Source organism: Python bivittatus, unplaced genomic scaffold (genome assembly GCF_059951505.1).
Source record: "Python bivittatus isolate LINGU-HERP-01145 unplaced genomic scaffold, Pbiv_v1 ctg000420_np1212, whole genome shotgun sequence".
NCBI lineage: Eukaryota > Metazoa > Chordata > Lepidosauria > Squamata > Pythonidae > Python > Python bivittatus.
The window spans coordinates 57493-75923 of NW_028277061.1; the positions used below are offsets into that span (position 1 = coordinate 57493).

The following is an 18431-nucleotide window of genomic DNA, read 5'->3' on the forward strand; positions in this document are numbered from 1 at the left end:
TTAAAAGATTTTATTATATCAGTCAAATCGTTATTCAGCATGTTCTTCTAAACATTTCCTTGTTTTTTGGAATGACCTTCAATTAAATCCAGTAATATTTCTATCATTTCATAATGCAAGTGACTTGGAGTCCTGTCTAGAGAAGTAACATGAGGCTTTGGAGAAGGGAAAATTGGGGAGTTTTAACTGAATAGGGGCTTCTGCACAATCCTTCATGGTGCTTTAAAAGGGTTAGAAAGAGGTCTACTGCTCCAGTTGTCTGAAATATGGAAAAGGTTTTTGAAATATGTTGAGAATCATAGTTTCATGTTGACTTATTTATCTATTATGAATTTATTTCAGACATTTATTAACTATCTAATAACAAATGTTCTGTACTTGGCTTATAGGAAAAATAAAAACAGTTTGCACACCTCCTTCCTTGTGCTTGATTGTCACCAGTTGATTATAAATTAGAATCCTGCATGCATAAAAGAAGATATTGTAATAATTTGCAGGAGGATGTAATTAGTCCTTCTGTAGTATACATAGACTGAACAATGTTGTTTTTATTTACTTTTTCCTTCTCTCTTTTCCTTCTCTCTTTTCCTTCTCTCCTCCCCCTCTCTTGGAGGGGGAGAGAGAGAAAGAGAGAGAGAGAGAGAGGGAGGGAGGGAGGGAGGGAGAGAGAGAGAGAGTGAGAGAGACCTAATTTTAACCCAAACAAACCCTCCCTGTTGCTGAGGTCCAGTCTGGGATAGGTGACCATTCTTCCATCATCTGACACATTAAGTCAATAGCAAGAGAGAACAGGAATTTATTAGCTGTTTCACTTTTGGCAGAGTTAGATTTCCAGATCTGTAATTTGATTATTTAATTTTATTATTCTAGATAATTTTCAGTTGGCACCTGATTTCCAAACAGCATTTCAGTTTGCTCTTCATCTCATTTTTCAATGGGGGGGGGGGTTCTTTAACTTTGATAGATTATCTAAACTGGCAGATAGGTAGTCCAGTCTTGGTCTATCTAGAAGTTAATTCTGCAAAAACCCCAGAAGAAAACTACAGGTTGAAGTACACTTGCAGAGGTCAATCCATCATTGAAAGATAGAGCAAATGCCAGTAACTTGTTTCCTTTCTCCCAGTTTGTGTATGTCTGTGTGTGTGTTCTGTCTTTGTGCTTTCTTTTTCCTGCTGCATTCCCTCCAATTGTGTCACATCTATTGGAATGAGAATGTATCAGGTAAAAACATTCATCCATTCATTTCTGGTAATCTCATGATCACTTCTGGTCTTTTTTTTTTTTTTAATTATTCTATTCCTTTCCATCTTCTGCTATTTCAGTTATTTTACTAGGGTGAAAAGAAATTTAGTTTCAAAAGAACATCTGATTTTCATTTCATATAAACTTAATCCTAATTTAGATGAAATGAGGACACACAAATAGCAGAAGACCCGTAATTTTAGTCTACCATTCTTTCTCCTGGAATCAGTATTTTCCTTTCAGAGCTCTTATGGGTACACTTCAAATAGGTATGAGGTGTTGAATTCTGACTTATAAGATGAAAGTGTAGTAGACCACCCCATTTACAACAGTGGGGAACCAAATTCCCTGGTCCTCTTAGACATTTGGATTCTAATTTCCTTTTCTGAAGCAGCTACAACATCTTTGGTCTCAGCATTTACTACAAAAAGTTATGAGGAAGAGATTTCTAAAAATGAGACTACAGAACTTGTGTCAAGGCAAAGCTTATGGATGGCACAGACTGTTTTGATCAATTTTTGATTATTTAACCGAAATAAAAGTGAAAGTGGGTTAATTGAAAGAATCCCTTGATGTATTTACTCGATCCTCTTACAACAAATGAACTCAGATGGCTGGAGCAGGAAGCTCTAAGTCCAAAAATGATCAAACTGTTATAACCCCAAATAAAGTCTCTGTAGCTGAATCTACTGAGAAAAGAGACTCCCCCCCTCAAAAAAAAACCCTGCCTTTCAACTTTTGAGACATGGTAGGGTTGAAATCAAAGCAACTATAAGTTGCAAACTGATCAGGTTTACCTACAAATCTCCCTTAATAGCCTCAACAGCGGAAGGTCCCATTCCATAAGTCAATTACTTGAATGTCATTACTGTGCAATTGACTTACACCTGACGGAGCGGCTTCCTAGTAAGAAGGCTATAAGTGAATTTTGCTGACATTTAAGCAGTCAGGAATTCCAAGTATGCTTTTTAAAATGAAGCCTATGCGGGCCACTTTCCTAATATTTCCAAGGCGTGTATTTTGTGAGACGCAGATCTCCCCACTTTTTGAGTCACTACAACAAGACACTGCCAGCATTTTAAATGAGAATCAAGGAGTGGCGGCGGCTGTTGTCATGTGAAAATCATCCTGTCCTTGGGAGAAGCTTATTTAGATAAGCAATTTTAGGCAGAGAGAAGACAGATTGCAGCTGAACCGCTGGAGGCAGTATTATCTGACACCTTTGGAGCCTTGCCAGACTGTGAACAGGAAGATTTATTGAAGAAGTTAGATGATCTCAGGTCAACTTTAACCACAGGGCATGAGAGAGCTGTTCCACTAATTGACTTGGTCTCTGGGCCCTATACAGAAGGCTGAGAAAGCAGCACTAATATAAGTCAATCTCCATCACCCCTTTAAGAGAGGCACCTAGATAGACAACCAGTTTGCCTCACAGAAGATTCAAATACACCATTTGGAGATGCAAATTCAGTCCCACCAATTACAGAAAATGAAAATCATCACTTACTGTATGTAAAATCATCAATCACAGTAATCATCACTTACTGTTTCCATCTTAGCCGCATTGAAGGACGCTTGGATATCTGCCATGATGTATCTCCAGCTATGACATAGTCCCCCCCCCCCCGGAAACATGGTTGTTTTTAAGTTGTTGCCACATTTCAACAGTGGCTGATGACCTTTGCCCAGTTTGTTCTCAGTGGAAATCTCAGCAAGCAGCAATCATCATTAATTTTATTAGAGGGGAACCAGCTGAGTCTCTTTATTCAGTAATAGTGGATGAAAGGGAAGAATAAAGGTATTTGGATGATGAACCACAAGGATGGGAACAGTGTTCTTTGAAAGCTTTATAGTTGTGCCTTGTATTTTTCTTCTGCGATTACCCCAACATCTTCATTCATGGTTTAAAAAGAATGAATTTTCACTTCTTACTTTCAGAATATACTACTGATTCTTTTGTTCTTAACCATTTTGTGCCATTTTTGGCTATTCATTCTGATTCAGGAATTGCTTAGATTCCAAGATCATACATCCTGATCTAGCAGTAGACAGGATCTCCACTGTACTTTGATGCTTTTCCCAAGATTAAAGTCACTGGTCTGAGATGGGCAGCTATATAAAATGAATGAGTGAATGAATGAATGAATGAATGAATGAATGAATGAATAAGTTACCCATTTTCTTTTCTTAAATTATCTTGTTGTCTCATGAGTAAAATGATCCATTTATCCTGTTCTTTCAAAAAGAAGGGTTAAGCTTCTGACAGAACATCATAGCTTAGCTCCTGAGAAAGGGTGTTTTTGTTTTGTTTTGTAGTAAACTTGGTTTAAAATGTAGAAATTTTATTAAATTTATTTAAAATTTGAAATTTTAAAATTTCAAAGGGATGGTGCCTACCTTTTGCTTGGCCACAAACCCCAAATGCATGAATTATATGGATTCCTGCATGGTTCGGAGGAGAAATGGACAGTTTGGAGATGTTTAAATAGACTGCGCACTGGTTTGGGTAGAACTAAAGATCAAATGGGAACATGGGAGTTTCTTCCTGAGGACAAGGATATTTATTGTGAATGTGGCGCTATTCAATTATCCATATTTTGCAGTGCCCTTTGGGACCAACATGCACACAAAATGACTTGTTGGTCGGAAATACCTTTGCCATCAACATGGCCCAGCATTGGGCAAGAATTACATAAATCTATATTTTTATTAAAGTTTTTAATTTTTCTAAATTTAGATATTAATCTAAATTTAGAAAAATTAAAAACTTTAATTCCTTCTATCTTCCTTCCAGTTCCTGCATTTCTGACACGAGACGAGAGGAGATATGGATCCCTATCCTTCCTCTTAGCTTATTATACTCATGGGGAAAAATGCTTGAAACAATTAGGGGATAATTATACTCTCTTTAATTAACTTTGACCTCTGAGTGGCACCACTACAGTGTTAAGAGATTGACATTATTCAATAAATCATTAAAAAATCTTCTGCAGTAAAAAATGCCAATCATTCTTTAATTAAGGCATTGTGTGATCGAGCATTGACGTCCAGACTTAAGGGGCAATTGTTTAATCACAAAAGGGGTAGCCCCCACAAATGCCTTGCCCCCCTCCACTGCATCTAAGCCATTACTTTCTGGACTGGATAGAGAGAGTGAGGAGATTCTGTTCAGAGAAGTTAGTCCAAAGGATACTGGGTTATACAGATACAGGTAGAGGTAGAGGTAGGGATAGAGGTTCAGATAGATAGAGATAGGGATAGGGATAGGGATAGGGATAGGGATAGGGATAGGGATAGGGATAGGGATAGGGATAGGGATAGGGATAGGGATAGGGATAGGGATAGGGATAGGGATAACCATCTAGCCCAAATGACTGGGGGAACAGCCAGATCTTCAAGGCCTTAGGAAAGTCTAAGAAAGTCAAGGCCATCCTGATCTCTGGAGGGATGGTGCTGCATCAGAGAGATGCTGCCACAGAGAATACATGTCTTCAGGGTCCAAAACGATGGCACTATTTAATGGAAAAGACCTGGAACATGACCTCTCTGCCAGAACTGATAGGGTGGGGAGAGACAATGAGAGTGTGATGGAATGTCTCTATGAGGAGGAGAGTGGTGTGGGAGATCAAAGCTATCAGGAAGGAGGGGGTGCATTCCAGGAGCGGAGAGGAGGCAAGAGGCAGCATACTCCACAGGGAGAGTGTGGGAAGCAAAAGAGGTTCAGGATAACCACTTCCTAGAATCTCCCAGGGTATACTGTATCCACTAGTTGCTGTAGTATAGATTTAGTTTGGCAAGATTCTGTCTATTGTAAGGAATGCCCCGTTCATCAAGAGAAACTCCCGTGACACGTGAGGTTCACAAAAGAGGTTTACTCAAGCATAACACAACAGTTACAAACAAAGCCAGGACTGGTTTGGCACATTTCGTGTTACAATTTATAGCTCTCCCCTTCCCGCGTTTCGCCCCATCGTCAAGTTACATGATGCAGCTTGTCAGTGCCCCAATAATCCCCCTTAATGGTCCAGATGGCAGGTTCAGCCAGTATCCCATTGTCCCTTGATTAACTGCCCCTCCGGCGTGGGCTTGTTTCCTCAGGGTCCTGTCAGTTGCGCGCAAAACCGGGGTTTGCTTGATCACACGGTGATCTCCTTTCCGCGGCTCGTGGCTTCATTCTTTGTCTTGGGGCACGCGCCTTATCAGGGTGGATACAAAACTTCCACCCTGCAGTTTCCTGTTAAGCAGGCACAGGTGGCCCATCAATCAGCCGCGGCTCGCACTTCCTCTTTTTTCCCGGCTTGCAAGCGGGCAGTAGAATTGGCTCAGCGTGGCTGGCCGGTTTTCCTAGCAGTGCCGTGCCAGCTGAACCTGACAACTATAAGGTGTAAGCTAATAAAAGAACTGGACTGGACTGGACTGTTTCATTGTTGTTCTTGGGCTGGGCCTGACATCCATCTTATAGACATAAATGCACCGCCTCCTTCCTGATAGCCTTGATCTCCCACGTCACTCTCTTCCTCATAGATACATTACATAACAGGGAGAGAAGTGGTTTTACAAAGACCTTGGTCCCATGCCATGTAGGTGAACAAGCACTTTGAATGATACCCAGGAACCTGATGGCAAGCCATACAGTGCCTACAAAGCAAGAGTTATATTGTTATATTATAGGTAGGCAGCAATACTGGGATATTCTTGAAAGGCAGCCCCAAGTAGAAGTTGTTGAAATAATCTAACATTAGCCTGAACAAGTCAAAAGTCAGTGCTGCTCCAAAAGGATCTGCAAGTGTCAGACCAGCTGCAGATGTTTCTGGCTATGACTTGCCCCATCCAGTCCTTATGGCCTCCAAACACAGAATAAGGACCTCCAGAGCATCTACAGCTAAGTCTTGAATGGAAAACCAAACTTGGCATAAGGTGTAACTTCATCCTAAACTTATTGATGGCCTCCTCTTGTGGGTTCATGTAAAAATGGCATAGTGAGGAGAAAGAGCTACCACAGTGCCTGTCCCCTGAGTACAGCCTGTCCCCTGAGATCTGGAAGGTCCCGACTCTTGGGGACTTTATCCCCAGACATTGGACTTGGATGGTGGATGAGCCAAATATAGGTATGGTTTCTGTGACTGAGCTTGTTTTATAGTGACTTGGTCTTATGGTTGTTTCAACTTAATTTTTGCTGCTGATAGCTGTCCATGGTTCATATGTTAGATGGGCAGCCATGCGAATTTTCTAAGTAAATGAACAAATAAAAGCCAAGCCCTATGATTCCATTTATAATAGGGGTCAAGGCCTTAAGTGCCCTTCCCTATAGGTATTGATTGGAATTGGCCATTCAGGAAGGAGTAGAACCACAAAAATATGTCCCCTCCATTCCCAAATTTAGGAGATGATCGAACAGAACCACGGATGAAGGAATCAAATGCCACTGAGAGATCTAAAAGGACCAAGCAGGATGGACAATAAGAATTACAGTTGGATTCCAGTTATTAATAAAACGCTGAATCAAATCCAGTTCCTCATCCCCACATACAGATGTACTGAATGCTGTGACATCACAACCTTATTGCCTTTCATCACAACTAAATTGGATACACCCAGAGTGGCATAGCAGCACTTGACAGCTGCAAGACCAGTTAGGATCTCACTTCCAGACAAGAGCAGAGCAGAGAATTGATTTGATTTCGGGAGAGCTTAAATTAATTTCACCAGTGATTCCACGCAAGAGCTTCCACGATCTTTTCAATCCTGATTTCAGCTCATAATGTAATTGAGTGCAATCCCAATATTCCTACTCTAACTATTGTCTGACTGCCTCATATAAACTACATGTCAAAGATTCATTACAGGCATTATGAGAGAGACAGCTAATGAGAAAAAAAAAAAGAAGAAGAGAAGTATGGCTTTTCAAATCATGGAGTTATTGTAACTTCATGATGGAAATTTTAACACCCATGTAGAATAAAATCAGATAAAGTGTAGAGTGGTTAATTATTATTTTTTCCTTATGAGTTGCTCCCTGTTATTTAATTCAGGCCTCAACACAATAATGTAGCATTTAGAGAAAAAGATGCAGCCCAGTAATCCAGTAGTGGATGCCAAGATAGAGAAGACCTCCACAGCCACCATGGCTTTTCCCTTGGTGCTCAAGTAGGTGGGAACAAAGGAAACCCACACGCTGCAGAAGGCCAACATGCTGAAGGTGATGAACTTGGCTTCATTAAAGCTGTCGGGCAGTTTGCGGGCTCGGAAAGCCACAATGAAGCTGGCAAAGGACAGCAGACCCAGATAGCCAAGGACACAGTAGAACATGGACACTGATCCTTCACTGCAATACACAATAGCTTCCTCAGGTATGGCGTGCATGTCTAAGTCAGGGAATGGGGGAAAGGTTGACAACCAAGCAGTACAAATGGCTGTTTGAGACAGAGAACCCAAAAGGACAATGGAAAGGGCCAGTCTTTTCCCCAGCCACCTTCTCATGTTGGACCCTGGCATGGTGGCCATGAAAGCTACCACCACCGTGATGGTTTTGGCCAAGACACAAGAAACAGCCACAGAGAAGATGATGCCAAAAGTGGGTTGTCGAAGGAGGCAAATCATTTTCCCAGGTTGGCTGAGGAATAAGAAAGCAGACAGGAAGCAGAGCAAGAGGGAGACAAGGAGAGTGTAGGTGAGGTCCCGATTGTTGGCTTTGACTATGGGGGTGTCTCTGTGCTTAATGAAAATCCCAAGTACCCAGATTGTGATGAGGGAGAAAGAAAAAGCAACCGAGGCCAAGCTGATTCCTATAGGCTCTCCATAAGACAAAAAGGTAATTGTTTTGGGGAAGCATCCATTCTTTTCTTGGTTTGGATACTGATCATCTGGGCATTGGAAACAGTCACTCTCATCTGAAAAGCAAAATGAAGGAAGTTGCATTTTAATTTTCATTCATGAGTAAGAGAGTGAAGACTCCCTACTTTATCATTCATATTGATCTCAGCATCCTGTGCTGGGTTCACCATAGGCCCATGGCCATAACGTTTTTCTTTCTTTTTAATCTTTTCATGCCCCATTTCAGTTCAAATAGAAGTATCTATCCTCCCTAGTCTATTCTTCCTTCAATGAATGATTCAATACATTCAAATGCTCCTGATAAAGAAGCAGGTAGACGCCTTCAGAAATACTTCATATTTAACTTTTAAATACAGTTGTGTGAAAAAGAAAGTACACCCTCTTTGAGTTCTATGGTTTTATGCATCAGGGCATAATAAAAATCATCGGGTCCTTAGCAGTTCTCAACAGAAAGTAAATACAAACACAGATGACATATTACACCATGTCATCATTTATTTTACAAAAAGAATGCCAAAATGGAGAAGCCATGTGTGAAAAATTAGGTACACCCTTACTGCTTCCAAAGGTATGAAGAGGCTAAGTAGCAGCCAAGTGCTGCTAATCAAATGCCCTTGATCAATTGATCATCAGCAAGTGTGACTACCTCTATAAAAGCTGAAGTTTTAGGCGTTTGCTGGTCCTGAGCATTGAGGTGTGTGTTAACACAATGCCAAAAAGTAAAGACATCAGCAATGATCTTAGAGAAGTAATTGTTGCTGCCCATCAATCTGGAAAGGGCTATAAGGCCATTTCCAAACAATTTAAAGTCCATCATTCAGCAGTAAGGAAGATGATTCACAAGTGGAAAACATTCAAGACAGTTGCCAATCTTCCCAGGAGTGGACGACCCAGCAAATTCATCGAAAGGTCAGACCATGCAATGCTCAGAGAAATTGAAAAACATCCAAGAGTTACATCTCTGACTCTACAGGCCTCAGTTAGCATGTGAAATGTTAAGTTCATGACAGTACAATTAGAAAAAGACTGAACAAATATGGTTTGTTTGGAAGGGTTGCCAGGAGAAAGCCTCTTCTCTCAAATAAGAACATGGCAGCATGGGTTAAGTTTGCAAAATTGCATCTGAACAAATCACAAGACTTCTGGAACACTGTTCTTTAGACTGAGGAGACCAAAGTGGAGATGTTTGGCCATCATGCACAGCACCACATTAGGTGACAACCAAACACAGCATATTGGCACAAACATCTCACACCAACTGTCAAGAACGGTGGTGGAAGGGTGATGATTTGGGCTTGTTTTTCAAACACAGGACCTGGGCACCTTGTGGTCATTGAGTTGACCGTGAACTCCCCTGCATACCAAAGTATTCTAGAGTCAAATGTGAGGCCATCTGTCCAGCAGCTAAAGCTTGGCTGACATTGGGTCATGCAACAGACAATGATCCCAAGCACAGCAGCAAATCTACAACAGAATGGCTGAAAAATAAAAGAATCAAGGTGTGGCAATGGCCCAGTCAAAGTCCAGACCTCAACCCGATTGAAATGCTGTGGCGGGACCTCAAGAGAGCTGTGCATAAACAAATGCCCACAAACCTCAATGAACTGAAGCAGTGTTGTAAAGAAGAGTGGGCCCAAATTCCTCCACAGCGATGTGAGAGACTGATAAAGTCATACAGAAAACAATTACTTCAAGTTATTGCTGCTAAAGGTGGTTCTACAAGCTACTGAATCATAGGGTGTACTTAGCTTTTTTTTAATCTTGCAAGATTAGAATTACTTTCAAAGGACAACTGGCCTTCTTTTGGGAAAGATGGGGAGAAACACATATTTTTTTCAGACAGCATTCTTGTTTTGCCATTCAGGTTCAGGAAAAGAAAAGGAAGAATGAGTGCAGATGCTTAATAGCTAGCAACTGGATCATTCTATGCATTACGTTCCAAACTTACTGTTTTTAAAATGTGTCTGCCCACTTTGAAAACTTGAGGATATTTCAACCTACCTGTCTTATTGGAGATCTGGCCTTCTGGGCATGGGACACAATCATAGCAGCAGAAGTTTTGCCCTTCTTTCGCTCTTTTCTCATAACCAGGCTGACAGAGATCATTACACAGAGAAATGGGAAGGACCTATCCATAAATAAGAACAAAGTTATAAAGCCAGCAATTTCGTTCTTTTTTAAAAGAAACCTTCCAGTTGCTACACAGAAAAAACAACAACATTAAAATAAATAATAAAAATCCCCCTGTGTTCCCCACTAATAATGCCAGGAGCTGTGATAATTATTAACCTTTTTTTTTTGGAATTTACTATTGTGTTTATAGTTTGGTAAATTAATCTTCATGGGTTTTACGATAACAAGAAAGGAAATTTCCAGAACCAGACTGTTGCAAAATCCAAACCTGATTAAACTTTTTGTGCCATGTGATTCTATCCCCATGAATGGTTAATTCTTTCCCTTTTGGAGATCCTACATCAATCCTTCCAACTTTCACCCTCTGGAAGGAGACATTGGGAAAGGTGACCAAGTTGATGATGTCAAATCCTCCTTCCAGTTCCCCGTTATCATTCAAGGACACTTTTTCTCCTGCTGAGTTGTTGAATGAAATACCTTGAAGGAATGGGTGGAGCTACAGGGTTGGAAAAAGAAATCAAAGGAGATCGAAAAAGAAAAGGAAAAGGATCACATTTATTTATTTTGGTTGGACAAAAGCCCACTGAGAACATCAGGAGAGACTCCATCACTAGCCTCCTGGGAATGTCTATGCTCTGCCATGGGACACTAATGTAAAGAAAGAAGTCAACTACAGCCTTTGACAGAACATTCAACGTTCTAGATGACAGGAAGATTGCACTACCATCTCAGCTGATTTACAGATCTTGCTGAGAAACCACATGGTTCCCAGAACTGAAGCACCACCCTCCTCTCCTCTTACGCAATCCCACATCTGCAATTCAACTTGAATTTTCCTAGCTTTCTATCTTCCCTCCAGATTATTACAATTCCTCAGTTTTAAGGAACTGTCTGAATAAAAAGTGGTAGTAGATTGTAGGGCTGTAGAACAGCTTGTTTGTTAATGTAGAAATGGAGCATCTAACATTCTAAGGAGTGACCAAACGTTAAAACTGGAATGTATGGTTGAGATTGTATTAGAGGTCTATCATGATACAATGTGAATAATACTCTATATCTGATATAGCTGTAGTCATGAAACCTTTGAGAAGACATTTGTAGCTGCCTGTACAGTGAATCTATCCTTCCCTGATCCTCATAACAAACAGAGAATATGAAACCAGAAAAGAAAAAAAAAATCAAAGAACAAGATGTAAAACCAATATGATAAACTATTTCTCACAAGGTTTGAATTTTTTTTTTTCCATGGCAATTACCTGCCAGGCTTGCACATCATGACATAAAGACCTTTTAGACTCCCCAAAATGTCTTGTGCTGGATCTGAGTAAGGAGATAGCATGCAAAGCATGTGCCAAAGCATAGACAGCATTATAGACACTATAGCTGTGTCCAGTCATCTGCATCTCAAAAAGAGGTCCAGGAAGATTCTCCACCTTCTCTCTCCCAGTACACGTGTCATTGTCCAACATAGTGTCCAGGGGATCTGGAAAGATACAGTCAAATGCTTGTGCCCAGATGTCCTTCAGAAATTTATCTCCTTGGGTCCAAGAGGGATGTATGACCTGAACAAAATCCTTGAACCCAAAATGTTCTCCAGGATGAATTGTAAAGGAAATGGCACCCTGAAATACCTCAAGATCAAACTGCCTTTGTGTTCCCGTCAATAAGAAATCAATCTGGGCAGTGATGATCCACACTCTTCCAAAGAATATACTTCTTTCACTAGTAGGATCAAGCATAAATATAATAGTATTCAGCCATGAAAGTGTCAAAGATTCTCCATAGATGATAAATGTACTAGTTTTGTTATCTGATAAAGTGATATAAATATTGGATGCTAATTCAACCATATCACTTAACTTATCCCAGTGCGTTTTCTGTGGCATCATTTGTGTACAAGCTGAACAGATTCCATGTTGAGAAAGCAGTGGCTCCATTGTCTGCAAGAAATGCTCTCCTCCATTACTGTCAACAACAAGTAGTCCAACCCACGTCCACCCAAAATGTTCAAGAAGTCGAACAATCCCCATGTATTGTGGAGATTCATTAGGGACCATGTAATAAATGGGCGAGTTCTTAGTCCTCTGAATGTTCAGAGGGGCATATGAACCATATGTGAGCTAAAAGGAAATGTACATATATTACCCAAATGGTATGAAAAATGTGATTATGTCATTCTGTCTGTTCTTTTAAGATATCTATTTTAAACCAACTTCCACATGCTTGAAATATAATTGAAGACACCAGAATTTTTTCCCCCAAATCACATCATTATGGCTCCAGTTATGGATTTATCAATTCTATCTATCTATCTATCTATCTATCTATCTATCTATCTATCTATCTATCTATCTATCTATCATTTGTGTACAAGCTGGACCAATGCCATGCTGGGAAAGAAGTGGCCCCATTGTCTGCCAGAAATGAGTATCAATTTCAAATAGCCCAATCCATGTCCATCCAAAATATTGAAGCAATCTAATAATCCCAGTATATTGTGGAAATTCGTTTGGCACTATGGCGTAAAAGAAGGAGGTCTTTATGCTATGATTTTTCAGAGGGTCAAATGAGCCATATGTGAACTAAAAGAATATATATAGGTATTTAGAGAATGATTGTGTCAATCTGCTTGCCTATTTCAAACCTACTCTTTGGAATATTTGTCAGAGAGCTGAATTATTTTCCAACACACAAAAGGAATTGTATCGAATCTCATCATTATATACAGTATTCTGGTCAGGGTTTGCTATTGTATGTTTGTTCTGTTACTATTGTATGTTCTGTTCACTGAAGCATACAAATTATAAAAGATCACCCAGCTAAGATTTTCTTCCCACATCTGCTTACTACCTACCCATGGAGACTTTGCTGGCTTAATAAAGTAAAATTGAAATTGTGCTGTTTCTCTCCCCCTTCCCCCTTCCTTCTGTCATGTACTTCAAACATTTGACCATAGAAATCCAAAAAGAATGACTAAAGAAAATTTCCAATTTTATTTCCACTTTCTCCTCACTTCCTACCTGTGGAATCTTGTATAAGCCAACAATGTCTGCCATATATGCTGAAGTATCAGAACCAAGTCCTCCAATGATACCTATGAGGTTTTTCTTGACGTTACATTTGTAGTTGGGGACAAATGTCTTGGATTTGAAGAGCAGGTCCAGGGTGGTCTGATAAGTCATCCTTTCATCATAGTAACTGTCATAGATGTGGAACCCAAGCGTGACATTGGGCAAGAGGTGGGAATTCTCATTGATCTCCTTCACAGCAAATGCCAAGGCAAGGCTGTGCTGGTAGAATTTTGTTACAACACTGAAAATAAAAATATTGAACAAGTTTATTCAAGTTGGGTGAAATTGTTTTGTCTCTAAAATCTAAAATGGATTTTAAAAGTTTCTTTAAGAGAAGGTAATCTTACTGCTGACTTTTTCTTTGTACATTTGGAACAGGACAGGCTATTTTGTACGGAAAGATAAAGAAATGAGTGGACACTTTGACTGATCCTTAGCTTCTTAGTTATTACATATCTGAATCTCCAGTCTGGAATATTGCTACTTCTAAGCAAGCTAAGCCATTAATTATGCTGTCCATTCTTTACAGCCATATCAGAATTCAAAACAGAAAGGAATAAATTTAGGGCTTCCACAGGGGTGAAAATTAACTGATTTTGGAACCTGAAATATGTCGTTTCAATGGTTTTTTCCTTGCAAGATGTAGTTGAAGAAGACAAATAAAGATTAATACATTTGAACAGAAAGAATTCTAAGGGAATGGTTTCATGTCATGATTGTTCCCCTTCACTTTCCTCCTTACTGTACATTTTCCCTCAATTTTCATATATTCAAGAGGGAGAATAAGAACGTGTCATGCTGCGAGTTTATGAGGATGATGACACATTTTATCTGTAGACCATAAGTTGCAAGCAATTATGCTGATGAGACGGTTAATTTTTTGGTATTAATTCATTAATATTTATAAGCAGTTGATTTGTATTCCAAGTTACTAGAGTCCTATTTACGTTATTTTAAATGAATGAAAATGAACACTGAAGAAATCTTCGGAATCATCTCCATTAGCAATATTGGTGAATGCATAGGTTAAAATCAAATCAGTTTTAACTCTTCTGGAGGAGAATGAGAAACCCTCTTCTTTCTATACATGGAGATATACATAAATACCAATTTTACTAAACCATGGTACGCACTTCTTTACTTTAATGAATACATCACTATTAGACACATTCTCAAGACACAGTGAGAAAAATCCTATCTGTTATTTTTCTTGTTCTTCATGCAAAGTCATTTATATAAATAATTATTTGTGAACTACTTAAGATTCTACTTCTTTTTTTTTTACCCCAATCTTTCTTAGTGAATGTGGTGAGGGAAAAGAGAAACGTCTTACTCTGGAACCATAAAATCTTCCTGATTAGGTTTCTCCTTGAACTGAACTTCAGTAAAGTGATAAAAGATCTGTGAGGCCATCCCACCAATAAGCAGATCACCTGGCTGGTACCAATCATGTGGAATAGGAGGGGGATCATATTCAGAACATGTCACAGAATTTACTTTCAGCACGGGGAACATCAGAAGAAAGAACATCTTCACAGCAAAATACTTCCCTGAAACTGGGCTTCTCTTTAGCCATCCAGACCAACTGCCAGATTGAAACAGAGTAACTGATTTGTGGTACATGTAGAATCAAGGGAGAAGTAAATGCGTGCCATGATAAGTAGCTATAAGAGCAAGAATACACCTTTACAATTGCTTGCTAAGATGGAAAAGGCAGCTGCAGCCTGGGGAGTGGGGAGGTAGCACAATTTGGGGAGTCCAACTTGTTGGGTCTCATATACCTCTTGCCACCTCCTCCCAATTCTCCATCAAAAGAGGGAGATTTAGAATCAATTTTAGCCTAAATAGTTTGCTGCTTTCTCTTGTTTGCAAAGGTTTATCCTTAGACAACTGTACAAATTATAGTCATTTGAAAAATTGTAGACAGGATAATTGCTTATTTGGTTTTCTCAGTTTTATCGGTTCCCATGGTAGGAGAAGCTGGTTGATTTTACCCAGTGTATCTGTTGGTAGTGTAATAGAGTCTAATGCAAAGGTTTAGGCATTCCTTGTATGTTGTATGTTTCAAAGAAAACAATTATGCACATGTTCTACAAGGGAGAATTGGGGAAATGTCCCTCTTGATTAAAGAAATCTCAGTTTTCTCTAATTCGAGTGGCTTTTGGTCTGCACAATAACTGCTTCTTAGTCTGGTCTTCCTGATAGGGCTGACATCAGTCTTCCAAGTCTGAATGGGCTACTTTTTCTCCCTCTTTTATCTTCATGAGAATTAGGGAGGGGGTCTGTCTGAGTTGTTTTTGCAGACTGCTTTCTTGTCCTCAGGTCAGGTTTCATTTATCTGATCATTGCCTTGGAAGCAAATCTTTCCTCTGTTTTTCAAGGCCATCCTCTTTAGCCACTGCACCTAAGGAACAGCTTCACCTCTGAGGCTGAGATGGCCCTGAACTTGTTAGCCTTCCAGAAAGCCTTGAAGATCTAGTTTCCGCCCCCCTTCCCCTTAAGCATTGTAGCCAGAAGGTTATAAGAGCCCAGTATGTGTGTTCTATTCTGTGTTGCGAGACAATTTTGTAAGGTGCCATATTTAGGCCCTTGCAGCTGTCATTAGAGCAGCAGAGTCTTTCTGCTTCTTGACTGTGGCTGCAGAATATCATCTAGTGGTTCTTTTCAGAATGATGCACAAAGTGTTGGGGCAGAAAGGACAGGAGGACCTTCTGGCAGGCTCCTGTGGTACCTCTGATATAAATTTTTAGACACATTTACTCTGGCATAGATAGCACTTGAACAGAGCAAATGAGGTCCCTGGACAAGATCTTGCAAAGTCTTCAGGGATTCATTTCAACTTGTGAAGTCTGTGAAGTGAACAGGATTCTTTGCAGCAGCATATCTAGCACCGGTGGCTGGATCCAGGTCTTCACTAGGTCTTCAGGCAGCTCTGTGCGTTTTGTTGGATCTGAAAAGTGTTCCATGATAGTTTGGGGAGTGGAGGTAGTAACAGCCACCTTAGAAGATGTGGTGATGTGTGTGTTCCTGTAGAAGGTGCCTCACATTCCAACCATATCGAGGAACTTCCACCTGTGGTCAAGAAAATCATGATGCTGGGAAGAGCATCAGTTACAAATGTGCCTAGTTGAAGCAGATTATCGAGACCCTTTTCAGAATGGAATATGGGTAGTCCTTGTTTAGCAACTCCCTCTGATAGTGGCCATTTGCAATTGTGCTGGTGATGAACAAATAACTTCGCAACCAATATCCACATTAAGGGAAAAGAAGCCTTCAGTGCGAAACTGATTAAGGTCTGGTCAGTTTCAGACAGAAGCTGCCAGCCTGCCCAGTCAACTAATTAAGGCCACAGAGCTGAGCTTGTGTACTTTCAGTTAGCAGTTTTTAGGGAAGTGCTGTGCTGTGGAGAAAAACAGCTCTGAAAGAGTTAATTTGTTCAAGCAATCTCTCTGTCCTGCAAAAGGGGAGGAGGAAGGGGGAAAAATGGGTCAGGCACAGGACACTGTATGAAAGGACTTTATCTGAATGAGAGGTCAGCAACCAGTGATCTTTGCAATGTCTCTGTCTCTCATGGTTCGCTTAGTGACCATGTCACTTAGCGACCCATTTCACCAGAACCAATTGCAGTTACTATCTGTATTCATAGAAAGAACTCTGAAACAAGCCCTTAAAAAAAAAAAAAGTATAAAGCAATGGCTATGGCCTGGAACTATTACAGTATGTCCTCATTTAGAGACCACAGTTGGGCTTGGCAACTTGGTTGTTAAGCAAAGTGGTAACTGAGTGAAACCGTGACAGCGTTTATGATCTTACTTCAGCTTTCCTTTGCTTTACAGATCTGCAAAGATTGTAAATGTGAGGATTGGTCATAAAGTTACCTTTTCAACACCACTGTAACTGCAAATGATCGCTAAATGAGGCAGTCACTAAAAATCAAAAACAAAACGAAACAAAAACCCTATTTGATGTTAGAAGCATTTTTAGGTGGGAAGACAGAAGACATCTCCCTCCAACTCACGGGACCCTCCAAAATCAAACCATCATTCATCACCCTGTCAGAACAATTAAGTCATCCTGATTAAAATGTTCGGACTGGATAGGATGGGAAAACTGCTTTTCAGGGATTGACAGAGCAGGTCTAGAGCAGCTGAGGATATCTAAGGAAGGCAGGACAGAGGTGGCTCAGTCAAATGATAAAAAGAAAGGATTGATGGAAGTTTGGGCAAAGACATGGAACAGTCAGTTAAGCAATCATTGAACTGCAGAGGCAGAACCTGGTACAGAATGAAATGCCCAGGATGACTCGCCCTGGAGTCAGAGAAAGGTTGCAGTCAAGCTTGGGAGAACCCTGAATGCCTCTCTCCCAACTGGATAGTCAGAAAAGCCTTTGGAATTGCTCCCCATACTGTAATAATGTTGAACACTCAATTATTTTAGAAGAACAGTTTCCTAAAGTTCTGACTCTATGGGGGATTGAATACGCAATTTCTACCTTATGTCACTGATTGTGAGTCTTGCACAATCAACCAGTATGCTTGCTTCTTTCTACAATGGGAGTTACATAAAATTAAAAATAATAAATAACTAATTATCTCCTCCTTCATTTAGTCAAAGGACGAATTATCTTTCCTCTCCAATTACTTAAAGGATTATAATTGGTTCAGCTCCACAAAGTTCAAACACTTTGAGTAAACCATCCAGTATATTCTATTTAAAACTAGATGGGTAAACAAAAGTTCAAGGTGGGAGAGAAGTGATGCTGTTCCTACTGCTGCTTCCAGTGCTGAAAGCAAATTCTCTGCCATACCGTGGAGGTGATCCTCTTCCGATTCCACATGACTGGTACCAAGCAGGTGACCTTCTCATTGGTGGGATGGCCTCTATGGTCTTTTACCCTTTTAATAAAGTTTTATTCAATGAGCAACCTTATCAGGAAATTTCTGAGGTTCCAGAGTAAGGAAATTTCACTTTTCCCTTTGCATCTCTTAAATGTAAGCGAATTGCAAAATAAAATAAAATAAAATAAATAAAATAAAATAAGATGGGACTGTATTGATCCATAATGAGAAGTTTTCTCTTAGAGAGTATGAAGTTGGATTTCTTAAAATTAGCAAACTCAGCACAATCACTGAAACGGTTTGCAATTAACTG

The 18431-nt window shown here is 40.0% G+C and overlaps 2 protein-coding genes across 2 annotated transcripts; both read right to left on the reverse strand.

Annotated features, from left to right (window-relative positions):
- Positions 1 to 7233: 7233 nt before the first annotated feature.
- On the reverse strand, positions 7234 to 12269 carry LOC148215854 (vomeronasal type-2 receptor 26-like). The gene is made up of 4 exons (XM_088141976.1): positions 11466 to 12269; positions 10478 to 10705; positions 10078 to 10204; positions 7234 to 8132 (listed from the first exon to the last, which is right to left on the reverse strand). The coding sequence occupies exons 1-4, from the start codon at positions 12264 to 12266 to the stop codon at positions 7234 to 7236; spliced, it is 2055 nt and encodes a 684-aa protein (XP_087998102.1). The 5' UTR covers positions 12267 to 12269.
- A 418-nt stretch (positions 12270 to 12687) lies between these two features.
- LOC148215855 (vomeronasal type-2 receptor 26-like) lies at positions 12688 to 14810 on the reverse strand. Its single transcript, XM_088141960.1, has 3 exons — positions 14614 to 14810; positions 13230 to 13521; positions 12688 to 12753 (listed from the first exon to the last, which is right to left on the reverse strand). The coding sequence occupies exons 1-3, from the start codon at positions 14808 to 14810 to the stop codon at positions 12688 to 12690; spliced, it is 555 nt and encodes a 184-aa protein (XP_087998086.1).
- Between the last annotated feature and the right edge of the window lie 3621 nt (positions 14811 to 18431).